This window comes from Dipteris shenzhenensis, chromosome 15, assembly GCF_047967505.1.
Source record: "Dipteris shenzhenensis isolate YYH24624 ecotype China chromosome 15, Dip_SZ_1.0, whole genome shotgun sequence".
Taxonomy (NCBI): domain Eukaryota; kingdom Viridiplantae; phylum Streptophyta; class Polypodiopsida; order Gleicheniales; family Dipteridaceae; genus Dipteris; species Dipteris shenzhenensis.
The window spans coordinates 7,348,759-7,375,278 of record NC_141610.1 but is presented as its reverse complement, the minus strand read 5'-3'; the positions used below and the strand labels follow the sequence as shown (position 1 = coordinate 7,375,278).

The following is a 26,520-nucleotide window of genomic DNA, read 5'->3' as shown; positions in this document are numbered from 1 at the left end:
AGGAATCCAACAAGAAGGCTTGCACTGTGGAAGAGGAAGGACAAGGAGATCATTTTGCAACCTATGCACAAACAGAGGTGATTAACATGCTTATACTCTTTAAGAGTGACAGGTATCTTCAGCTAGTAGTGGTAGGAGTCATCTGTGGCACTGGAATTTCCTCTTTGTCTTTTGTTTGCACTAGTGGCAATTTTGGTTTGCAACCCGTTCTCGGTTTATGGGGGGTTTGTTAGCATAGTTGATGGAAGGGTAGAAAAGGCAAATGCCATGTGGCACTATCCCACACAGTTTATTACGTGGTGGTGTTCATCTTTGTTGAGGGACTCTCTGGCGGTTCTCAGCTCGACTCTCCCATGATAGTCAGAGCTCTTGGCACCCGTGAGCAGGAAGCAGCGTCATTCCATCACATGTTATTGGTCCTGGCTGCTGGCATGTCTTCTCGGCTCTTCATGACCTCGTGTGAATCTTCTGCGACCTCTATATATGCTCAGACTGTTTCTGTTCAGAGTTGTGTGTGTGGGTTTGCTCTGCTTGTTTGGAGCCTTGAGTTATTTTCTTGTACTCAGCCTTTGTGGCCAGAGAGATAAGTGGTTCGTAAGCAGATGCAACAAGCCCCGTAGGGATGAGCATCTGCTAGTGTGAGGATTGAGAGCCTAATGTGTGTATATCCTTAACTGTAAAAGCCGGTTCACTTGTACCTGCCATGTTAATCTTTGCCCTTCTTTCCTCACTCAAGAGCATGGATACAACATCTTTTTTTTTTTTTTGGCAAGAAGAAGTAAATTCTATTAATGCTTGAAAAAACCATACAACCAGCTTCCAATAGGAGCTGTCGATGAAAACAAAGGAAAGAAACGGTTGCCAGCTACAAGAACAACAATCCGTTTCCGGATTTTACGGCTCATCGCCTTTAGAGAGTCCGAAACAAGAGCTAGCAACCATGCTGGTGGTCTATATGCCCAACGAATACTCCTCGCGGAAAGGGTGTAGAAAACTCCTACCGGCCATGTCTGGCAGAAGCGCTCCTGCCTCTTGACAGTCGCTCGAGTCTGGAGGGATCGACTGGCCCCCCATCACCTTGCTGCATCTGACCACCCATACGTTCCAAGCAGTGATGCTAGAGACGGTCTCCCAAACACCATTCTCCGGGAGAGCTGGTGGGCGTGAACGGGTGGGCTGAACTGCGTCATGGATCTCAATCCGGGAAACTTTCTGTCCAGTGAAATCCTTGCTCATCCTCTGCATGCTAGCAACAATCTTGAGGGCCGCCAACGAAATCTGCTGTGTAGCGAGGCAGCCCCAAAGACAGTGCGGGATGGTCTCCAAAACTCCATCCCCACGACCAGTGCATTTGCCATCAATCTGCGTCTGATCTAGCCAGGGGCCAATGGGCATACCCCCATGCGCCAACAGCCAGAAGAAGTAAGAGATCTTCCGCAGGCGCAAACTCGTCCAGAGGCGGGGTCAAAATTGGCCTATGACCTCTCTCAGGACATCTTGCTCTATGGTGCTCCCTCGAAGGGGACCATGCTGTTGCCTCCAGCTGTGGACAACGCCCAATGCGAGTGGTATACGAGAAGAAGGAGACCTCCTCTATTTGGTCCGAGTGCCCTATGCTTCCTCTGGGGTCGATAAGATGATGGAGGGATCGATGTACCAAGTCTTGCCCAAGCGACCCACAATATTGACCCTTGTCACTCTAGGTCCTCTAGGTCCACCTCTATCTTCTCTTGCATCTCCGACTTGTCCTGCAATGAGCCTCCCGGTCCCATCCTATAGAAACGAGATTGGGGGGAACCAAGAGACTCCCGAAAGAAAACATTTGGAGCGGTACCCCTGTCCGCGAGAACTGTGCTGACCAGCAATGGGGGGTCCAGAGGCTCGGTAGTCCCTCCAACCAGGAGTTCGGGATCGCCTCCTCAATCTCTTGCATCCTGATACCTGCTGCTCGGAGGTAGGAGAGGGCCTGTGCGGGCCTCTGTCTCTAGGAAGTTGTCTCCATGTCCCAAAGGATCTGGCCTGTCCCCTATCCCACTGTGCCCATCCGATATAAGTTCGCTTCCCCAGCATGCGCCCCTCCAGGTCTCTGACATCTGGGTGCCAGATGAGAGGCTTCCTCTCAAACTCCTCTCTGCAAGACGGCCTAGCTCGTATGAGTCCTCCTGCCAACCTCTGCTATACTCTGTAGAGACTATGCATCAATGGAGAGCCCTTCCCAAGAAGCCCCCGTTGGAGTAGGAGCTTACAGGGTTCCGCACTCGGAGTAAGGTCTCTTACAACCAGCTTGCCCAAGAGGGATCTGCTCTGCATCTCTGGGTCAATAATGCAAGTCCCCCTACATTTGTGGCAAGATCATTGTCTACCAGGCACCTTGGCTCTAGTGTTTGTGAGAGAAAGGGGAGCAATGAGCAAGAGTGAGAGCAAACGTAAGTGTACTGAATAAATAAATAGAATGAGTGAGTACAAAATGAGAGTGAGGGGTTTTGTCTAAGTGACAAAACCCTATCCTATCCACTAACTGTAGTTAGGGATTGGACTGTGGTTAGGGGGAACAACCTCAATGAGGGAAAAGTGCCCCTAACCTACTTATTACAATACATTGGCCATTGCCTAGAATATAATAATAAATCTAACACCCCCCTGCAGTGCCAATGTGGTGTACAAGGTAGTGATCAATCACCAAAAGGAGATAAGTTTAGGGCACTGCGAAATGCCTCAAACTTCTCATGTGGAAGTGCTTTGGTGAAGATGTCTGCAACATTGTCATGTGTTGACACATAGATCATACTGATCTCCCCTGCATGTAACTTCTCTCTGACATAATGATAATGAACCTCAATGTGCTTCGTGCAAGCATGAAACACATGATTCTTTGCCACTGCTATAGCACTCTGACTATCAATGAGAATTGGAGAAGGACCCTCCAATAAGAGACGAAGATCAATGAACAAACGATGCAGCCTAACACATTTAACTGTCGCTGTGAAAGCTGATGTGTACTTAGCTAGCTTCACATGAGGAAGTAGCCACTGTAGATTGCTTCTTGCTCATCCAAGAAATGCAAGCTTTGCCCAAAAAGAAACAATTACCACTAGTGGACTGCCTGGTATATCAGTCTCGACTCTGATCCATTGAAGGCTTTCTCCCATGCCATGCCTCATAGGAAGTGATTGTCTTCAAAGCCTTTGTGGGAGCCCGATTCAAAACATAATTTGCACACATGAGGCCTTCGAGCCAAAACCTGTGAGGCAACTTCTTACTAGTGAGCATGCATCTATCCATCTCCATATAAGAGTGCGATTCTTACGCTCAGCTTTGCCATTTTGCTGAGGTGTAAGCCTCATTGTAAGTTGATGCGTGATGTCTTTCTCCTTCAAAAATGCCTCAAACTCATGAGACATATACTCCCTCTCTCTATCTGTGCGAAGTGTTTGCACCTTGAGTCTTGTCTCATTCTCAACCATAGCCACAAAGTGTTTGAAATGCATAAACACTTCTGATTTTGCCTTAAGACCATAGACCCAAGTATAATTGGTGAAGTCATGTATGAATGCAACATAATAGAGATAACCACGAAAAGCAAGTGTCCTCGTGGGACCGCAGACATCACTGTGTATGAGCTGTAATTTTCGAGTAGCTCTTATTGCACCATCCTTCTTAAAAGGAAATCTATGCATCTTGCTAAGGATGCAACCCTCACATGCATGAGGAGGAGGTGACTCCAAAGGAGGCAATGCATCAACCATAGCATGCTTCTGAAGTGTCATTAAACTGCCATAGCTCATGTACCCATACCTGGCATGCCATAACTCCGCATTCTGCATTGCAGCAGTGGGAGTGCTCATTGAAAGTGCAAGATCGGATCTTTTCTCATAAACGTCAAGCTGAAAAAGCCCCCGATACAAAGTGCCAGACAACATTAAAGCATAGTCATTCTCTTTGTCTGTGACTGCACAATTAGCATCATCGAATATAACTTGAAATCCTCCTCTATTGAGAGAGGACATTGAAAGCAAATTCTTCTTTATACGTGGCTTCTGAAATCTGTGCCATCAGTGGATGTGAGGATGATGTCCCCCACTCCACACACTAAATAAGAAGAATTATTTGCACACGTCACCTTCTTTTTAGTAGGTGGAGGATGCACGTATTTTAGTAAGCATTGGGTTTGCCCAAGAGACTCTGTGGGTCTTTAGAAACCCAGTATAGCTGCTTATGCTTGGGCACTGATGACGATATAAGTGTTGCTTTGCTTGCTAAGTATGTCTTCCTTTTGTTTTTCATAAAAGTTTTTGTTTACCTCTTTTTTCTTCTCTTTCATTTTTCCTTTTATTTTCTGTGTAGATTTTTTGTCTTTAGAACAACAAAAACTCTAAATTTGTTTAATTGGACTTATTCTAGTCTTACAAAGGTATATATATTCTTTTTAGTAGGTGGAGGATGCAGAGATGCAAAAAGGCTCTTCTTAGAAGTGATGTGCTTAGAAGCACCACTATCAAAATACCAAGTATTCAGTATCTCATTGACACTGAGAGAGCATGCACCCTTTGAAGGGTCATAACTGCAAGTCAAGAAAGCATATGGATCATCCTCAATAGTGGCTGTAGTATCTGAACTATCCATGGAAAAATCTGAAATGCAAGATAAAAAGGCTTAGTGCTCTTCCACAAAGTTGGCTGTAACATCTCCTCCATCATGTGCATTAGGAGCTGATGCATCTGAGACAGCCATACCTGAATCCCTTTTCTTTTCTTTAGCTATGCGCTTCTTGCATCCACCAATATAATGACCTGGCTTCTTGCAATAGTGACAAATGCCCTTCTTTTTAGGCTTATCTGCATCACCTTTAGCCTTATAAGAGGGCTGGTCTTGAATCAGCTTTATGCTGATGTGCGGGCTGATTGACATGTTGCTTTTGCTGCCCTTTCCTTTGGGCTTAAACTTAGAAAGCATGGCATGCTCGCCAGCCGTGTTGCCATATTTCTTCTTGTGTGCTCTTCTTGCAAAAGAAGTCCTACCAACTCGTGAAAAGAGAGAGGATTGCTGCCCCCCCCTCAATGACAAATTTAGCGAGGTGTGGAAACCAAGATAGGACTCAGGAAGAGAATTCAGAGTGGTGGTAATACTCTATGAATCCGGAATAACTTCATCTATATTCAGCAACTACTCCCTCAAATCCTGAAGCTTTGTGAGGTGAGCATTCATGGAATCTCCCTCATCCATATGCGTATGAGATAGCTCTCTCTTAAGGAAGGAAACTCTGGCATCATTTCTTGCTGCAAACATACACTCTAAAATTTCCCAAGCTGCCTTTGAGGTCTTGCATGACCGAATGCGAGGAATAATGAACCTCTTGACAGAAAGAGAAATCACAGAAAGAGTTTGTGCATCCCTAGAATCCCATATTTTCTGCTCTGCTGTGGGAGCCACTGGAGCAGCAACTGCTCCAATTACTTGTGTTGCATTTTGACCTCTACCCTTGCCTCCAGCTGTAGGAGTGAATCAGGCCTTGCCTCATCTCCATTGACATAATCCCAAAGATGTCTGCCAACCAAGATGTTGCGAACCATGAAACTCCACAAGGAGTAGTTGGTGCCATCCAACTTATCCTCCTGTGTGAGGACTCCAAACACTTCATTGGGGTTGTTCTGAGCCATTTTTTCCAGAAAACTAAAAAAATGAACTAAAAGCCCCAAAATTTTGCAATTCTCTGCAAAAAATGCAGAAGCCCCAAATGTGCTCCCAATATGTAGACCAAACAATGGCTCTCTGCACAAATACATGACAAAAAACACCTTCCAAGGTCCACCTGCAAAGAAAGCCCTGCAAACAAGCACCTTGATAGAGTACTCTGTGCAAGCACCGTGCTCTGAAGACCTGTAATAGTTAACACACAGTACGGATTCCGTACTGTGTACAGACAGAATGCAGTACGGACGTCAGTACGGCCTACGCAGTACGAGATCCGTACGTTTGTATGGACGGCAGGTGCAGAGTTCTGACAGGTGTACAGAAGGCATCGGCTTTGATTGTACGGAAGCCGTACATTGTACGGATGGCGGCGCGGCGTTGTACGGAACTCTGACGACTAATGTACAGAATGTAGGTACGGAGACTTGTACGACTGGCGCAGTATGGAATGCCGTACAGAAGGCGATAATGCAAGCATACGGATTTGCCGGAATGAGGCAATGGGACTATACGGAATGGTACATGCAGCTGGTACGGGATCCGTACAGTCATATGGGGCTGTACGGAATGGAGGCTGGAATGGAATGGCGAGTTGGAGCAGGAGGAGGGGCAGTTGGGTAGCAGGAGCACTAGCAGGGACAACCCGCTCTGATACCAAATGTGAGAGAAAGAGGAGCAATGAGCAAGAGTGAGAGCAAACGTTGATAAGGAAAAAAAAGGAAAGACAACCAGGAAATGTGTACTTCACCACGTCAGATAGCTGAGACTTAATAGGGATCAGCTATAATGTGGGCTCGTAGATGATGAGCTTATGAACCAGGTTCCAGAGCAGATACCCAGAGCACACAAATAACAAGTCAATCTCCCACACAATCCGACTAGAACACACACAGGAACACACAGACTCTTTGAAAGAGGGGAAAGAAGGCTTTGACTTGTTGTAGCTTTGTGTCAACCAAGAGTTGTTCATACACACAGTCGTTCTTTGTACGACACATCAACCACACATGATGTATCTACAACACCTCCTTTCAGCAGTTTGTATATGATAAACAGCTCGTACTTATGCTTCTCGTACGGAATCCTCATGCACAAAGAACCCCCAAGAATGCTCATCCATTGAGTCATCCCCTCCACCTATAGATTCATGGAACCTCAACGATCAAAGTCCCTATCATGACTTCTGTTCAGTCACTATTGCATCTGCACACAAGCTGTACGTCATACTCAGAATTGTAAGCAGCCACATCACGAGTGACAACTCCCAACCTGTCTTTTGTTCCAGCTAAGCTCCCCCACGTAGCCTGCACACTTGTGCGTGATTAAAGGTAACAAACCCACAGCCCAAAAAAAATAAGCGACTCGCACTTCATATCGATCATCCCATTAGCTCTCTGCTCAGCTAATCGTCCATCAGCCCTGTGCTTTTTTTCAGATCATCACACCCCGTTCATCGTCACCTTCACGTGTTCAAACACTGCAGCTACATTCCGTGCTAATATATGCTCCTGCACTACACAAAATTTTCTACTCTCGCAGAGAATCTAGAGCCCATCTACTCCAAGATTCTGCAATCACGATCCCACCACCCAAGACCAAGAAGTCCTCCACACCGGTCACTTCATAGCTTCACCTCGTCGTGAATCCTTCACTTCATCAGCAGTACCTCTGACCAGCAGCCTCCTCCACGACTCTCCAGCTTCCTTGTAGAGATCCCCCAGCCAGGTCCTGAAGCTCCCAGTCCGTGAGCTTCATGCCATCTCTTTCCACGCAGCCGCCCCCACCATCCCGAGCTCACGTCTTCCCTGCGAGCTCACTGTTGCGCTCGCCTTCACCAAGCTCCTTTGAGAATTACCACACTGTCGCGTACCCCCAGCCAAAGGCCTCTCCTTCTCTATCATCCAGAGCGCAGTAGTGACGATGTTTCTCTCCTACACAAAAGAGTTCCCCCACGCCTGCAATCGAGTCGCCTCCCCTGCTTCTCCCCAGAAGCCACCATCACGTTTCTTTCTTCCGATAACCACCACGTTTCCCAGCTCCTAGCCGCCACCTCGCCTTCAAAAGCTTCTCCGTCATCCTCATGTAGCCACGTACATGCATGCTTCTTTGATATATGCCACATCACCTTTGCCTTTTTTAACCACTCTCCCATTAAGAAAATGCAAATATCCCCCCAAGGCACATTAAATGCACATTTTGAACCTTTAGTCACATAAGTCCCACACACATTAGCATGCACAAAGCTTGCATGCACCCCTGTACACATACATGAAAAGCCCCTTGACATGGACACCAGAACATATCAAATTCCTGTAACATGCAAGTGCACATTGACTCAGGAAAATATAAAAAAACCCTTCATAACTTGACTTTACATGACCCTAAAAACATTTCATTTGACCACACATTGGACACCCTTGCTTTGGAAGTCTGGTCCAACCGCATTGCATTTCATCATTTCCCATGAAGTCCCTACAAAACATACTTTATTGTCTCAAAAAACTATACATTAGTCCATCATGCTTGTGAAAGAAAAATCCACAAATGCCAAAAGCCCACACCTACCCTAGATGTGTACAACTATGTGCCTATCCACAGCTATATACAGTGCTCAAAAACTTGATACAGATTTTGTCCTATCATTTCGCCCATCTCCAAGTCTGCAGACATTCATGTCTTGCAGATAGGGGTATATAAGATTTGCATTTCTTCAGAGATATCCTCATCCATGAGGTCTTCCGGCTTGTCTGGTTTCATCACAATAGGTCCACAGCTGCCGACACTCATGATCCTATGAAAGTATTTCTTTAGTCTGAAGCCATTGACTCTATTCTTATGCTGCTGACCATCCAAATTCTCAAGTTGATATGAGCCATTTTTGAATTTCTTCGTCACACGAAAAGGTCCATCCCATTTGATTACAAATTTCTTCTTGAAGGTAGAATCCAGACTACTGTTGTATCTCAAAACTAGATCACCCTCCTCGATTTTCTTATCCCTGAATTCCCTGTTTGCTCTCTTCTGATTCTCCTCTTGAATTAAAGCATAATGTTCCACCGCCTTTTGTCTGTCTAGTTGTGCTTCCTGCAAATCCAATAATCGGTTCTGGAAAGTAGAATTTGAATCCTCGTTTATCTTCATTAACATCTGTAATGTAGGAATTTCTACTTCCAAGGGTAATAGAGCTTCTTTCCCGTAAACAAGATGAAATGGTGAAAACTGGGTGCCTTCTTTTATTGCAACTCTGTAAGTCCATAAAGCCCAGTGCAAAGCAAGGTCCCACTCCTTCTCATGTGTTCTCATGATCTTTCCCATGATATTAGTACACACACCATTAAATTTTTCATTCATCCCATTACATTGGGGATAATAGGGACTTGCATATCTGTGTTTAATCTTCAGCTTTCCACATAATAAATCGATCAGTTCACTCCTGAAACCTGGACCTCTATCAGAAAGCAACTCCAGTGGCACACCAAATCTACAGCAAATATCCTCATACACAAATTTACATACAGATTTCGCATTGACTGCCCGTACTGCTCGTGCTTCAGCCCATCTCGTCAAATAATCCACAGCTGTCAGAACATAACAATTTCCCCTGGCTGTCATGGGTAGAGGACCGATGGCATCTATTTCCCATTTCTCAAAAATATTATAAGCAAGCATGATATTTCTGAGTTGTGGATGTAAGATCCTCTTACTCATCTGTTGACACTGTAGGCATGACCTGCACCAATGTCTTGTCTCTCTGGAGGGATGGCCACACATACCCTTTTGTAAGTATTTTCCTCAACATGATTTTGAAAGCAAAATGTCCTCCACATACTCCCTCACGATTAGCTTGTAGAATATGAAAAACTTCCTCATGCCAAGGAATTCTTCTGAGCACCAGATCAGCCCCTTTCATGTAAAGAACATCATCAATCAGACAATAATAAGTACAGCTTTTAATAAATCTGTATTTTCTTTGTTTCGGAACTTCTTCAGGCACTTTACGAGTTAACAGGAAGCTTTCCTCACAAGCCAATGTCTCCCTTCCTTTGTATAAGGGCTCCTGCACTCCTATTGCATCAACATAAGCTGCTGTAATTTCCTGCGCAGCATCATGTGCATTTACATTCTTACCTCTTTCAATATGCTGGAGTGTCCAGGCATCCGATTGATTTAACAGTTTCTTCACCGGGCTTATCCATCTCTTCAAATGAACATGCTTAACCTTCCAGACACCTAAAATTTGCTTCACAACCAACAGAGCATCTCCCTTAATCATAAGTCTCTTTATACCCAGACTAATGCATACTTTCAAACCTTCAAAGAGGGCTGCATATCAGCTTCATTATTACTGCTGGCTTCGAGCTGAATTCCCATTTTTCGAATCTCCTTTCCTCCAGGATCATAAATGGCAATTCCTCCTGTACTTTTATTTAAACTTTTTTTGTAAGATCCATCAAAGTGTAAAACAAATGCATCCTCTAGTACTTTTTCTTCATTCATGTTAGTGTTCTTCTCCACATCTTCAACTAAAATAGGTCCTTCCTTAAAGGTGAGGAGATCAGCCAAGGAAGCTCTGGTAGAGTTCTCAACCAAGAAGGTAAAAGAGTACTCCTGTAACTCTACTATCCATTTAATCATGCTCCTGGAGATGTTTGTACTATTCAACATATGAGGCAATAGTGAACATGAGGTAAGAACCACAAAAGGCCTGGACAATAGATAAGACCGAAATCTCCTACAGGCATACAAGAGGCTAGCCAGGACCAATTCAGCCACTGAATACTTCCTTTCTACTTCACTCTTCACCCTGCTGGCATAATAGACTGGCCTCATATATCTGGAATCCTCTCCCTGCTGCAAAAGAATAGCACCAATAGCATCTGGTCCTAGAGACGGACTCACATAAAAAGTCCTGGAATAATCTGGTGGCTTTACACTTGAAATATGAGTCAAGGATTCCTTAATTGCCTCAAACACCTCTTCACTCTCTGTCGTCCATTTCAGAGGCTCAGATTTTACCACCTACTGAAGAGGATACAAAATCTGAGATAACATATGAATAAATCTCGACAGATACTTCACCTTCTGGAGAAGGGTATGCAACTGCTTGGTATTCTCAGAAGAATGATGTGCATTTCCTCCCTGGGGGGGGAACTGTTATGGATAAATTTGACCAAGGTAAAAGGCATAAATATATGTGTGTGCTTGTATGTGTGGTAATAGTATAATAAAATATGGTGTGCATAGGGCCCAGGGTTGAGGTGGCAGGGTGTGAAATCAAGGAAATTCATGAGCCATCTCTCCTCTTGACTAACTTATCTCAAATACACTTCCAACCGGAAATAACACCCAACCTTTTCTGGGAAGAAAACAAAAATAATCACTCTACTGAAGAAAACTTACCGTGACTGGCATTCTTCTTCCTAAGAGCAATCACTTTCAAAGCCTTTTGAACCTTAGCACGGAGATGTATCACCCGAAGTTCAACATCAAGGCATCTATCTCTCCTGTGTCCACACTCCCCACATAACTCACAATGAATCACTCTCATGCGAGGCTTTGTCTTCATAGTTTCAATCCCTAACCACACATAAATTCAAGCAACATTCCCCAGCCAAATCTTCTGGGCCGTTTTGTCTTGAGTACCCAATCTCAATTCAAAACTCCTCCTGTCCCCAGCAGGATCGCCAAAAAGATGATAAGGAAAAAAAAAGAAAGACAACCATGAAATATGTACTTCACCACGTCAGATAGCTGAGACTTCATAGGGATCAGCTATAATGTGGGCTCGTAGATGATGAGCTTATGAACCAGGTTCCAGAGCAGATACCCAGAGCACACAAATAACAAGTCAATCTCCCACACAATCCGACTAGAACACACACAGGAACACATAGACTCTTTGAAAGAGGGGAAAGAAGGCTTTGACTTGTTGTAGCTCTGTGTCAACCAAGAGTTGTTCGTACACACAGTCGTTCTTTGTACGACACATCAATCACACATGATGTATCTACAACACCTCCTTTCAGCAGTTTGTATATAATAAACAGCCCACCACCCAAGACCAGGAAGTCCTCCACAACGGCCACTTCATAGCTTCACCTCGTCGTGAATCCTTCACACCTTCAGCAGTACCTCTGACCAGCAGCCTCCTCCACGACTCTCCAGCTTCCTTGTAGAGATCCCCCAGCCAGGTCCTGAAGCTCCCAGTCTGTGAGCTTGATGCCATCTCTCTCCACGTAGCCGCCCCCACCATCCCAAGCTCACGTCTTCCCTGCGAGCTCACTGTTGCGCCCGCCTTCACCAAGCTCCTTTGAGAATTGCCACATTGTCGCGTACCCCCAGCCAAAGGCCTCTCCTTCTCTATCATCCAGAGCGCAGTAGTGACGATGTTTCTCTCCTACACAAAAGAGTTCCCCCACACCTGCAATCGAGTCTCCTCCCCTGCTCCTCCCCAGAAGCCACCATCACGTTTCTTTCTTCCGATAACCACCACGTTTCCCAGCTCCTAGCCGCCACCTCGCCTTCAGAAGCTTCTCCGTCGTCCTCATATAGCCACGTACATGCATGCTTCTTTGATACATGCCACGTCACCTTTGCCTTTTTTTACCACTCTCCCATTAAAAAAATGCAAATATCCCCCCAAGGCACATTAAATGCACATTTTGAACCTTTAGTCACACAATTCCCACACACATTAGCATGCACATTAAAGCTTGCATGCACCTCTGTACACACACATGAAAAGCCCCTTGACATGGACATCAGAACATATCAAATTCCTGTAACATGCAAGTGCACATTAACTCAGGAAAATATAAGAAAGCCCTTCATAACTTGACTTTACATGACCCTAAAAACATTTCATTTGACCACACATTGGACACCCTTGCTCTGGAAGTCTGGTCCAACCACAATGCATTTCATCATTTCCCATGAAGTCCCTGCAAAACATACTTTATTGTTTCAAAAAACTATACATTAGTCCATCATGCTTGTGAAAGAAAAATCCACAAATGCCAAAAGCCCACACCTACTCTAGATGTGTACAACTATGTGCCTACCCACAGCTATATGCAGTGCTCAAAAACTTGATACAGATTTTGTCCTATCAACGTAAGTGTACTAAATAATTGAATAGAATGAGTGAGTACAAAATGAGAGTGAAGGGTTTTGTCTAAGTGACAAAACCCTATCGTATCCACTAACCGTAGTTAGGAATTGGACTGTGGTTAGGGGGAAAACCTCAATGAGGGAAAAGTGCCCCTAACCTACTTATTACAATACATTGGCCATTGCCTAGAATATAATAATAATTCTAACAGTGTTGTGCGTGCCATCCGATCCCGACCAGAGGAAGTTTCGTACTAGGCACCGTAGCTGCCCCATGCAGCCCCGATGAAAACACCAACACGAGGCAATGTACCAGGCTGTGGCTAGGAGTACCTGGCTTAAGCGAGAGTTTGACAAAGCTCCAGTATAAGAGCTTCCGCGTGGGGTTGAACTGCTGTTTTGTCGAAATGTCAATGCCTACCTGGCAGCCCATGTAACGCGCCGTCTCTCCTCTTGGGATCCAACAAAAGCGAAAATCAGCTCCCCAATCTCAAACCTCCTGGGTGTCTTCCGAGCCTGTGAAGAAACCATCGGATTTGGTCCAATATATGCGAGCTTCGGAAGCCTCGCAATAACTGGCTAAGGCCCCTCTGACCCTCTCTAGGCTGGCCGCAGAGCCATCCACATAGAGAGTTGTGTCATCTACGAACTCGGAGTCAAGGAGCTCCTCCTCCTGCCTGATTGGAAGTCACATCCTTGTAATTCCAAGAGTCTGGGAGCGCAGGAAGTAGCCTAAGGCCTCTGCCACGAAAAGGAAAAGATAAGGGGCCAACGGGCAGCCCTGCCTCATTGAGTGGGAGAGAGGGAAGGCCTCGCCTATGTGGCCCCCAATAATCAACTGGCTGGAGCTACCCGCATAGAGAGATGATACGCTTGTGATCCATCTCTCTGAGGAACCGAGCCTCTGCATGGTCCCCTCCAAGAAGGACCACCCACCCTTTCATATGCCTTCTCGAAATCGAGAAGAACGGCGAGCGGTTGCTCCTCCTCCCTGGCCCAGTCCACTGCCTCCCAGAAAGTGAAGATGTTATCCAGGATGCTACGCTCTTGGACAAAACTGGTTTGCGTCTCATGAATGATATCTGGGAGGTGGGGTCTCAAACATAGACTTAAGACCTTAGCCAAGATTTTGTAAGCGGTGTGCAGAATGGTAATCGGCCTCCACCGTCGAATGTCTGATGTGTCGCCCCCCTTTGGAAGCAGGCATATCCAGCCTCTGCTCAAGGAGTGCAGGAGTGATCCTGAGTCGATGATCTCTTGGTGGGCTAGTCTGAAAGGGGTGGATATATGCTTCCAGAAGCATCGAAAAAAGGTTGGGGTTAGGCCATCCTCGCTAGGGCATTTCTGGGTTGAAAGGGCCTTCCACAACCCCTCATCTGTGAAAGGAGCCTCTAACCGTCTGTTAAGGCAACTACTGAGGGGACCTGCTCCCAAACTGCCTCTCTAGCCAGAATGGTGGTGGGCGATACCTCCTCTGACTGAAAAAGCTGGCTGTAGAAGGTTGTAGTCAAATCAAGGATCTCTTGTGGGTCCGTGCGCATGTGTCCGTGTGGGTTACGAAGCCGCTAAAGCTGGGCTCTTGCGGACCATGGTTTGGTGGCCTGTAAGAATTGTCGGCTATCCTATCTTCCTGCTGGACCCACCTGGCCCGGGAAGAATGATATGAAAACTTTGCTCTGTGAACCTCCAAATCCTGTAGCTCCAAGCGTGCGCACTCCAGGAGATTCCTAAGCCATTGGGATCTCGGATCCTGCTACTTGAGTCTCTCGATAGATGCAAGGTCTCTGCGAAGGGCTTTCTCTCGCTCTTGAAGAGACGCTCTCTGTCTGAGGGCATGACTCTAGAGCTCCCGACTGCTACGCTGAATCCTCTCAGCCACCTAAGTCGCCCATCCCTCCTCGGGTCTTCTCTCGGGCTGTCTCTAGAGATCTGCTATCAACTGTTGAACGTCCGCCTCCTGGAAGAGAACATCTGAAATACGAACCCCTTTTTGGGGGAGTTCGCGACGGGGCTGCTCTAAGTGCAGAATTGCTAGAGAATTATCGGACATCGTGGTGCCTCCTAAAATGCCAATGGAGCCCTCGCGGAGTAGAGTCCAATCCCCAATATAGCTCTAGTAGTCCATCCTGCCTCCGTTGGCCGAAGGAGAAGCGCAAGCTGCTCGAGGTCCTAGAAAACTCAGGCTCTCGCCAAGGGTCCTTGCCATGGATCGCAAAGATGAACTCCTCCCAAGTACTCCTCTCCCTTGCTGGCATCTTTGCAAAAGAGGCTCCTCCCTGCTTATCCTCCAGGAACTCAAGATTATTGAAGTCCCCTCCAACAATCCATGAGTCCACTTCTGGGAGGCAATCCGTGAGCTGTCGCTAGAAAGTCGGATAGTGCTGTCTGCAAGCGGGTGTGTACAAGCTCAATACACCAATCTGAGCCTCTCCCACCTAAAGGCCCATCCACACTCCGCGGCCTGGAATGAGCTCGCCTTGCGCAAAAATGTCTGGGGCTAACGCTTGATATGATGAGATGCACACCCCTTCACTCCTACCAGGACCAAACCTCTAGGACCCTCCTAGGGAGAAGACGGTGACGGCGTGTGGTGTCCCTTGCGAAAAACATGTGCTACTGAATCAAGAGAAAGTCAACTGGTCCACCTACTAGAGCCCGCTGCAATTCCTAATAGAGAATCAGGTACTGCTGCGGCTGATTGCGCGCATGGTCATGAAGGCCATGCACATTCTAGCTCACCACGGTCAAACTCATGGGAAAGGGGCGGCAGTGAATAAGTTGCTCTAAGAAACCTGACTTCAGTGACAACTTCGTCAGAGGTTTGGAGGGAGCGTAATCTGTGTCCGTGCGCCGACGAACCAGAGCCGTTACTGGCTCGATCTCTACCTTGCGTGCCCTGTACTGCATCAAGGAGACATCTATGTCGAAGAGGTCAACGCGCTGTTGAAGGGTCCAGTAGTGAGGCTGTGAGAGAACCGTCTCCGTTGGCAGGCGGATCACCGCTAACGCCAGGCCTGACCTTGGCTTCGCTGGAGAGAAGCCAAGCTTCAAGTACCCAGAATCTCCGTGAGCGAGCCAGAGGTCCATGCCCTGAGGCCGCATCCACTCATCCATCATCTAGTAAATCTGGCGCTTCATCATCACGTCGAAGAGCTCTGGTGTCCACTTCTCCACCCCTGTGGAGGCAAAATGGAGGATCCGAACCGGGTGGATGCACGATCCTACCACTCTGATGCCCCCTTTACGGGGCTGCAGGACTAGAATGGTCAGCTCCAAGGGCATGGGGTAAGAATCCAGAATCTCCAAATAGTTCCAAGGTCCCAACCGCCAAAACTCACGCGACAGCAGCCTCCCAGCACGCATGCGAAGGCCCGCAGACTCATCAACATGACCCCGCTCGCCGGAACTATGGGAAGAGGAAGCTGAGTTCTGATTGCCTAGAGCGTTGACCTGCTGTTGAGGAGAGGTCAACGAGGGAGCCTGTGCTGCTCGTGCTCGCGAAGCTACTGCGCCTGGTGAGGTCCTCGAGGAAGAGGCTGCCCCTAACTGAGGGGAAGGGGAGGGGGCTGGAGGGGAAGGGTAGGTAGTGAGGGTAATCACCGAGGAAGGAGTAGGACGAGGCAGGGCGGGAGAGGAAGGCACAAGAGGGGTTGCGAAGACGAGGCTGTGGGTCCACGAGAGGGGAAGAAGGCAGCTGTGTGGAGTCTGCTAGTATCCCCTGGGAAGGGTGCTACAGTGGAGGTGCCTGCGTCCTCTGAGGCTCCTCCTCCAAGCTCAGAGGGGGGTGGGCCCAAGAGGCTGTAAGGCATTGGTGCTCTAGGAGTCTCTGGCGCTGGCTCTGGCTGCGGTGGACGAGAAGTCTCTTCTCCGGAGGGGCTTGAGGGATGTCCTGAGGTCAATGTCTCCCTCTCCAAATCACGTGATACTTGTGGGCCTCCAATCAGATCTCCCTGTGACTGCGTAGCTATCTGTGCTCACCTCTTGCGGTTGGTACGATGTCGTTGATTCTTTTTGGCCCATTTGCTCCTCTTAGTTTTCCCCACCGTAGTCCATCTTGTTAGAAATGACCCAAGAGAGGGTACGCACAGCGGAAGACTGATAGAATAGCCCAGGAGCTCACACAGTGTGGTGTGGGGTGTGGAATCACTAACTTCTTAACTTATGTGCATAAAATAGATGTGCAGACTCATCGATGGACAATGAACCAGCCAGATAGAGAAACCACCAAAATAATATATTTCTATCCAAAGCTATGGATACAATACAAAAGAGATAGATCTAGAGTTCCACCAATGGTGTGGTCCTCTGACCTTACCACAAGGTACTTCTCCTATTTGCTGGCTATCTCTAGACTCGAGCCCGCGTGCTCCACCTCGAGCTTCTGTAGACTATCCTTCTAGATCCCTTCCACCTTGCTGTCTTTGCACCAGCCTAGGTGGGCAGCACTCTGAGCTAGGTCTGCAGCTCTACAGCCCACTTGAATCCTCCTGGATAGAGGCCTACAGGTGGCTGTTCTGCTGCTCTTTCTGCTCCCTGAATTGCTGCTCCAAGTGATGATTTATGAGGGCTGGAAGCCCTCCTTTTATAGGCCCAGGGGCCTGTCATAAAAACCGACCAGTCAGCTTCATACTGGCCGATCAGTCTGCTGCTGGTCCAGCCCTTCAAGGGCTCTAAAACCGGGGCCCTTTGGCCCACACTTCTAGGGCCTTTAGCCCTCCAATCAAGGCAGGGGACCAGCCCTATATAAGGCATGCCACTGCCCACTAGCAGCCCCATTTGCTGCTCCACCTGGCCTCCATGTGGCTGCCGACCCAATCTGCTGGTCTGCCCCGCCCTTCTGCGCCATCTCCTCTGCCAGACAGCCCGCCACGCAGGTGCCTTCAGCGTGCCTATGCAGCCACCTGTGTGCCTCTTTTGCAGGCCCATGGATTCCTGCTTTGACAGCTGCCCATTGACAGCTGCCCACATGGCAGACTGTGTGCTGCCCATGTGGCAGCCTCTGCCCTTTCTGTGTGCTGCCCATGTGGCAGCCCCAATATCCCCTGGTCTACCTCCCCCATGCTCTCCTCATATGGGGGCTTACAGATGGGGAGGTGACCTTTCCAACACATCTACCTTCGAAGGTTCTACCCAAGGGGTTAGCGACTGTGGCTGCTCTCTCTCTTAGACTCCTGCTGCGTCCGCCTAGGTGGCCTCCGAATCCCCTCCCCTCTCATGTCGCTATGCTGTCCCTGTGTCTGCTGGGGGGAGGGATGAGTCCGGTGTTGGCCTCGTGTACAATCACGAGCTAGGTGTTCCATCTCTCTACATCTCAAACACTGGCTTGGTAAGCCTGAAACCTCCAGACGCTGACGAAGAGTGCCCCCCTCGAAAGTCTCCAAGAGAATCACGTCTCGGAGGGTATCCGGGCTCTCTACCACGAGTCTGAGTTGAGGAACCCCATCATCTGTCACCACTGTCGCCTCTGACTCTATTGGGTACTCCAAAACTGTGCCAAACACTCGTCCAATGGACGAAAGGATGGACCTGCGAAAGTCCCAGGAAGCGCAGCGTCATTGGGAAACGAGGAACATGGTGAGTCGAGTCCATGTCCTCCACCATGAAGCCATGATACCAAGGGATGAGGTAAACCAAAAATGGGGTCCCAGGAGGATAGGGCTACGCTCCACGAGAATTAGAGCGGTATCCGGGGAGCCTAGATGGAGGAGGAAATCACCTCGTCCATAGATAGTGACCTCTTGAATGTGGTCACCGTCCAGTCCTGGATCCAATCTCGAATCTGCCTCCTCAAGGGAGTGAGGCCTACTATCCTGCCTATAACACCCCTCTGTAAGAGATTCACTGCCTGGTGTACGTGTTGCTTATCCGCTAGTGATAGAAGAACTTTGACAGCTGGGGGAGTCGAGGGTGCTGCCATAGAGCCCCTCTGGCCAGACCTAAGGTCGTCACCAAGGTCCCAGTCACTAGCTTTAAGCAATAAACTGCACCACCCGCAAAGGCAGGAAAAATGGAGAAGGAGAAAGAAGCAAAAGGTGCCTGTGAGAGGAAGGCCACCAAGGAACCGGCCCAGCCATGAAGTAAAACAACCCCCAAGCTCTTCCACAAGCAAGCTCTCTAACTTGAAGAGAATAGTGAACTGCACAAGGGAGCTGCCACGAGGAAGAGCAAGCCACCGAAACTTTGAAGCTTTCCACGACTCGGGAATAGCTTCAACTCTTCTTCTTCTTGAGGGGGCTGGTCAAGCTATTGAAGAAGGCAAGAAAATGGACGTACAATGCCAGCCCCTAGACCATGAGCTGCCCACACGAGTGGGATGGTGCCTCCATTGGTTGATGAAGATGCGGCTTGGAGTTGAAGTGCACCAAAGGGAGGACGGGATGACCCACAGCGGGCTGTGGGTGTGCTGCCTGCTCGAGATCAGCTTCACGTCATACTGAATGGCGAGGGCAAAGCGTGCTGAACACGGGGCCGGGCTGGAGAAAACTCGCATGCAGCAGCCTTGCTGCAAACGACAGCAGCAGGTTCGATGAAGATCCTTGTTTGGAACAGTGTACAATGAAGTCCCTGGCTGACCCACGACAGGCTGGTGGAGCCTTGATGCTCGGGAGCCACGCCTAGCTACGCGCTGGGGATCATAGCTGGAGTGGGCTGGAGCCTTGAACCAAGGGCTAGAGCTGGAGCTGGAGCTGACGACCACGGGATGGAGCAGCAGACAGCTGCTCGCAAGGACCGTGGCCTGAGCAGCCGCCACAGCCCTTACTGTGGGCTGAGGCAACTACAAAAGACGAGGGGGGTCACGGGAAGTGTGCCTTTAACGAGACCTGGCAGCATGCGGCCTTCGCGTCGGCAGGTAGGCAGAGAAGAGGACGGGGGAGGAGGGGGGGGGGTGGGGTTGCAGCTCGCAGGTAGAGGCAGTTCCAATGATTTGGATACAACATCTTGAAAATCAAGTGCATTAGAATTCAACCTAAGTATCGTAACAATCTTTGGAATACTTTGGTGGAAGACTTGCGAGTAAAATTGCCTTTGCATCATCATTATCTACCCGAACATTTAAGTCTTTAAGCTGCTTCATAATTGCCTGCATTCTATTGACGTGGGTAGCTAAGGAATCTCTTCCTCCCATTTGCAAAGAAAACAACTCTTGCTTCAATGATATTTTAGAATCCTTCACCCTCGACCCGAACAATGTTTCAAGAATGTTCCAGTTCTAGATAGCCGTCTTGGAAATATTGACATGGTGGAAAAAATCAACTCCCAAAGCACATCCAAGGAGCCCTAAGTCCTTAAGCTCCCATGCTTGCCTTTTCTCCTCACTGTTAGTGGGTTTCTTCTCCGTACCAGACAAAACCCCCCACGCCCTTTCTCCATGAACAATAGACGAACAAAGAACTACCAAGAAGGGAAATTACGGCCATCAAACCTTACCACGGATTTCTCAGGTAAGCCGGTCTTCGAAGTCTTGTTCCGCATGTCCATCTTGCTCGTTACTATTGAAGAATCTGCCCACACAGTTCAGCAAGCACCTCAATAGGAAACACCTTCCTCCTTCGTGCACTTCGTGGTCTCTTGAGAGCGCTGGGTGCTTTGACAACTTCAAACCTTGGAGACCTTCTACGCAGTCTTCTTTCCAGTTCGTGTCCGGGCTCTCAAGTGCACGACACTTCAAGTTTTGAGAACTGTCCTCGTACAATGAACTATGCATGACGATTCATGATGATCAGTCAAGTCATCGCTTCACGGTGATCAGCAATAGTCACGTAGCTACTGCCCCACCCTGATATGAAAGGTAGTCTTAACGCGCAACTGATATGAATAGTCATCTTCACAGTTTATAGGCAGTTTGATTGTATACTCTCCCGTTCAGAACACCAACTCCTTCAAAGGATTCACCCTAATTGCTTCTGCTATGATACTTCACGGGTCCTTCAAGAATGCTTTGACGCTTTACATATTCTCCAAGACCACCACTTTGATGCCAATTGTTGGCAAATTGGAATACAATTGTATGAACTAATTGATTCACTAACCCAGCAGAGAAAAACAATTTGTAATTTCAGACCACACAAGTCGTACCTTACAAGACCACCCCTCTCTCTGGCTACAAAGGCTGAGTACTCAAGGCTTCAAAAAAGCGAAGCAAACCCACACACATAACTTTGAACAGAAACAGTCCGAGCATCTATAGACGTCACGGGAGATCCACACGAGGTCATGAAGAGCCGAGAAGACGTGCCAGCAGCCAGGACCAATAACGTGTGATGGAATGACTCTGCTTCTTGCTCATGGGTGCCAAGAGCTCCGACTCTCATGGGAGACTCGAGCTGAGAACCGCTGGAGAGTCCCTCAACAAAGATGACGATCACCATGCAATAAACTGCGTGTGATAGTGCCACATGGCAGTTGCTTTTTCTACCCTTCCGTCAACCTTAGTGCCTCTTACCACCCCTTGGAGGTTTATTACACAAATGCCAACTAATGCTAACAGGTTTCAGAGCCCACATCAGATTCCTTGTTTTTACTTGAAGAAAGGAGTCCATTCACATTCGAAGGCGACCCCAATTCAAAGGAAAGGTGTGTGCTGAGCCTGTTTGGTTGCTATAGCAAGTTTTCTATTCATTTGTCTGTGATATTATGAAGCTACGACGACACGGGTTCAAAGACTTCCAGAGGTGGTTCTTTGGCTTCCGGAGGAGGCTCTTTGGCATGATCGTCTCACTAAGGTGAAGGTAGCGAGAGATTAGCTGGCATCAGGTGTTCAAAAGGTGGAATCAAGCCAGTTGGCATTGCTGGTACTTGGGATGCTTATGCGGAGTTTCAAAATTTTGTGACTGCCCGTTACAATAGGAGAAAGGACCTCTCCTATGACATTCGAGGAGTTAGGCCCTTGTTGATGCAGAAGGAGGCTAGAGAGAAGCTCCATGACATCAACAATGATGAGGCATTTTTAGCAAAGGACAAAGTCAGCCTTGGCAAAGGAAAGACTCGAAGGGTTACAAGTCCGGGATGTAAAGAAAAGGGATCGGGACAAGAAGTGTTTCCACTGTGAGAAACTTGGCCACTTCGCAAAAGACTGCCAAAAGAAGAAGGTAGATCAATAGAAGAGGAGGAGACCAAATCTAAATCAGCCAACGTGACTACATGAGAGCTTTTCTTGGTCATTGAGCATTGCTCAACTTTTGTGGTGAGTAAAGGCAAGCAAGGCTAGTATGTGGACAGCAGAGCTTCACGACACATTGCCAACAAGAAATCATGATTCAAATCCATGAAGCCTACAACCTAGAATCGACAGTGACGGTGGGGGACAACAGGACATGCCCTCTGAAGGGTATTGGCAGCATTCCTTTCATAACAAACTCAGGCGACGAAGAGGTAATCTCTGTTGTTCTTTGTGTGCCTGCTCTTTGTAAGAACTTGCTATTATCTATCTATGTATTGTTTTGGCAAACATCCGAATTTAAAGAAGATATGCTAGACCCTAGTCAACTAGTATCTAATTGAACAGTCGGAAGACATATGCACTGTTTTGGCAAACATCCGAATTTAAAGAACTTGAAATTTCAAAAATAAAGATATACAATAAAGAACTTTTCAAGCACCTGGATATGTGTCTTGTAAAGAGAAGTGACATGTACTCTCACTCTTGCCTTGTGCAACAAAGGCTTTGTCATTACTACTATACCAGCATAGATGCTTGCCCTAGCCTTCTCCTGTACCAACATAGCCCCCAGCTCGTCAAAGGTGAGCGGACTTGACCTTTCCGTGGTCTGTAATGCTGGTTACAATGGTCCTGAAGTGTTGAGCACAAGCATTGGCAACTGAACTGAGCCGGGTCCAAGCTATGACCAACTATTCCGAGTTGATCATTTAATATGTTTAATTTCGTGAGGTAGTCCCATACGGTGATGCCCTCCTCCTTCCCCGTTGTTATCTTCCACAATTTCCTTGCAACTAGGTGGCTCCTCAGCTTCACCTTCCAAATAGGGTAGTTTTCCCCATATCAGCTTGTCTGCTTCGAATCGGAGGATGTGTTGCCATTTGAACTAAAGTTCTGGAAATAAACTCAAGTCATATGGAACTGACACAGCAAGCAATCCCTCACTAGGGCACAGCTGTCTGACTCTTGGTCACCTTCCTTCTTGCAAAGCTACTTGTCCTTTAGATGTGGAAGATGATTTCCAGAAGATCGAATTGAGATCTCCTTCCAAAGGTTCTCAATTCCAAGCTCCATGTACTTGTCATTCTTCGTTAGGGCTCTGATACCATGTTAGAAAACAGAGACAGAGGTTGCTTGCTGTAGCTAATACTTCTACTGTATAGAAACATAGCCCAAGAAGAGCACAGTGCTATATTCAAATCGCTCTCCTTTCCATCGTGCGCACACAAGTAGATAGAGATAGATGTAGACACAGATATTGAACCATGCAGAATAGAGTAGAAACAGTAAGCGTGTATTGCTCCAAAGATGGACAAACCCTCGGTGTGCTCAGTGTGCCATCATCTAGCAGGTAGAGTATTGCTTAGATGTGGATCCTTGGCACCTCAAAACTGTCTTCTATGTCATCCTGGCACCTCCAAAGCTCTGCCATCCTGCATGCTCCTATGGAGCTCCGTGGGCTTCTCAGACACAGCTCTGTCAGGCCTCCTTGCTGCTCTGCAATTCGATGTACTGTTCTTCTATTAATCCAAGACCTCCTTGTTACTCCTGTCTGCAGCCAGTGTATGAAGGACAAGGAACCCTGATTACTGGCCTCCCTGCTGCTCCAGAGTGCAGCCAATACTGAGGCTACAGCGAATAGTAGATTGCCCCATCCAGGGGTCTATTTATAGGGATAGGACCCTCTGGACTGGCAGCTGGCTGACCACCTACAGACTGGTGGACTGGGCCAACCCGGTTTGGTCATCTTAGATCAGCCGACTTGCATAGAATCCTATATATGGCCGTGGTCCAGGAGTCTATCACTGGTTCCTTCCCCAGCCCATCTGCAGCTCCTTGACCTGCACCCAGCCATCTACAGTCTTCTGTACATGCAACAGCCTCCTGTGCCAGCTGCGGACTGTTCCTATGCAGTCTGTAGTCATCTTACAGACCCACTTGGCCATGTGGCATTCCCTCATTCGCCTGCCTTCTTGTCCAGCCATCTGCTGCACTTTCTGCTGAAGAGTTGGAGCTTTTGTTGGACTGTGCAGTGTGAAGGCAACTGTGGAGTCTCATTCTTGAACATTCCAGGATTATGAAGCTTGAAGCCACTTTAAAGTTAAGTTGCTTGCCAGGTTCCCCCCAAGCATGAGTTTGTTGCTGAGATTTCTTGCACAGTGTGAAGGCAACGATGGAGTCTTCTTGCTGGAACACTCCAGCAGCACAGAGTTTGAAGGCAGTTTAGTTTTTTCAAGGTTGGAGTTTTGCGACTGCTTGTCACACCGGGAAATCTTGTATCCTAGCCTTCCTGTTCTCATTCCCCCTCGCCCTCCTGGCCCCCATCTGAACCCCTCTTCTCGGGATGACTTTGTGGAGACTGCAGAGTGCACGATGCAAAGGGGATTCCAGAAGCATGACATTCACATGGTCACATGTCAGGATGACATTTTTGACACATGGGTTGACATAATGCAAAGGTATGTCTCTGGTAATCTTTTGATAAAAGGGGTCTTGAGCTTCCTCTCCTATGCTCCTCTTTGGCATGTCTCTTCTTTGCTCCTATCTTTTCTACCTCCGTCTCGGACCCCTGCTCTCCAAGTTCTCTTTCTATCTCAGCCATGTTGAGTTACTGCCCATAGTCGGTGGTTTTTGCCATCTTGTTTGACTTTGGAATTGCACCTCCCATGTGACAACACATTGGAAGTCGTGTACCTTCTCCCCCTAGCAGAGCTAAAGATTTCATGAGATCATTTTCGACCCAGACCATTTGTTATTTATGTTAGAGCTAGCACATGATTGCTGGACAGATTTTTATCTTGAAATTCAGGTTAACACCTCAGGTTAAGCATTGGGTCCTTTGTGGACTTAGTTGTTAATAGCGTCTTCTTTTGATTTTAAAGGGGGTTTAAGTATTGACCTTGCATGCATCCCTTTGGTTGTATTAGGCTATCTTATGATGGGAAGTCTGCTTCTTTGCTACATTCCATATGTACTTGAAAAGTAATAAGCAAATGTTATTTAAAGGTAAACTGTCTGTGGTGTAGGATCTAGTTGTGAGCATCAAGGAGTTGGCAATGGAGCGTATAGCCACTTCTAAAGCCAAATGCTTGGAAAAAATTCTTCCTGCGACAGCTTTACGGGCCATAGGTTTGTTCTTTGTGTCCATGATACCCAGATCGACATCCTTTTGGCTGCTCTCTTTTGTACATCTCAGAGTCAATCTGCTTTCCAGAACAAAATAAATATATCTTGAAGTCTATACTTATACTCTGCTGCACTCATGGCAACAAGTGTGACATGGTTATCCAAATCTAGGATCTGAAATGCATCTGGCCACACGTTCTTTGATTATTGTATGCTACTACTCAAGCCATACTACAATGTGCAGGAGTTATCTTGGAAGAGCTGATTAGGGACCGCACAAAAAAGCTGATCCTTGCACAAGAAAAAAATTGTCTAGCTGGATCAAAAAACTGGGAACAGCAGCTGAAGTCAACACAATCACGAGAGGATGGCACATCTGTAGCAAAGAACAGCTCATGATGCAAGAGGCAAGAGAGTGTGCAATCTCCCAATGTGTTGTTGAAAAGGAGTTTCATTTGTCACTGTTACTGCCATCTACAGCCTCAAATTTTACTCTCCTGCACATCACTTTTCCTCTTCGAATACAGATATATTTTAAGATAAGTTGTATATTGTCCAGTCAAGCTCTATAATGCCAAAAGCTCCATCCAGTTCTCTTTCCTTTCATTATTGTACAATCTCCTGCCTTCCTTACATCCCATCTCCTCCTTTTGATGATCCATCTCCCTTCGTACAGATATGTATTAAGATATATAGCTTTGTGGAATGGTTGTTTGGAAATAGAAGGGACTGTGAGTGCCTTTTGTGGATATAGTGTTTCACACATTCCATGTTTGAAGCTCTCTTTCAAACAAACTGGCTGTTAGGAGTAATCAATGCCATGGACCAAGGTTTGAGGGTGGAAAAGACCATGACTATTTGGGGTAGATGTTGAGGTTGTTTGCATGGAAACCAGCTGCTAACACGTGGCAGGTGGCTCACATGTGATCATCCAATCCTAGTAGAGCAGTTTCAATATTGGAGGGAAGCTTGGCAGTGCTAGAGATTCTTCTTGAAGACCTTGCAACTGAGAGCGCAGATATGTACAGCTGTTTTGATGATGAGAGTGGACCTTCTTCCTTATCAATGCTGTTGTAAAGCAAGCCATGCTTGCTAGTTTGGTTTGTAGGGTCCTTAGACAAATGGCCTTGAGGTTGAGTCTATGCATATGGAAACAACCCTAGTAGGGTGAGCTGTGTTGTGAATCTTGTGTCATCAGTTATTGAATAGAATAAAGAAGATTTTGGTCTTCTGCGTTGATTATCTTGTCATCACTTATATGATTTTATGTGTTGAACTGCATGAAAGAGTAACATGAGTTTTGCAAGCTTTCCATTTCTACAATTGGTATCAGAGCCAGCTTCGTCAAGGGGATCTGTGAAAGTTAGCCGAGGGTCTTTAGTGCTTGCTGCTTCTATCTGAAAATTTCTTCTTGTCACGACCTGCGGAGTCTGTGA

At 47.2% G+C, this 26,520-nt stretch overlaps 1 protein-coding gene across 4 annotated transcripts in view; it reads left to right on the top strand.

The window, feature by feature from the left end:
• LOC147893289 (uncharacterized) overlaps positions 1 to 26,247 on the top strand; it is a 66,072-nt gene extending 39,825 nt beyond the window's left edge. For 2 of the 4 annotated variants that reach the window (XM_087386095.1, XM_087386096.1), the window contains exons 4-5: positions 24,985 to 25,087; positions 25,329 to 26,241. In XM_087386095.1, the coding sequence (XP_087242221.1) occupies positions 24,985 to 25,087; positions 25,329 to 25,483 (258 nt within the window). In that variant the 3' untranslated portion in view covers positions 25,484 to 26,241. Of the gene's footprint in view, positions 1 to 21,716; positions 22,174 to 24,984; positions 25,088 to 25,328 lie in introns of those variants that run through there. The other 2 variants (XM_087386098.1, XM_087386097.1) reach the window with 2 other exon arrangements.
• The last annotated feature ends 273 nt before the right edge of the window (positions 26,248 to 26,520 follow it).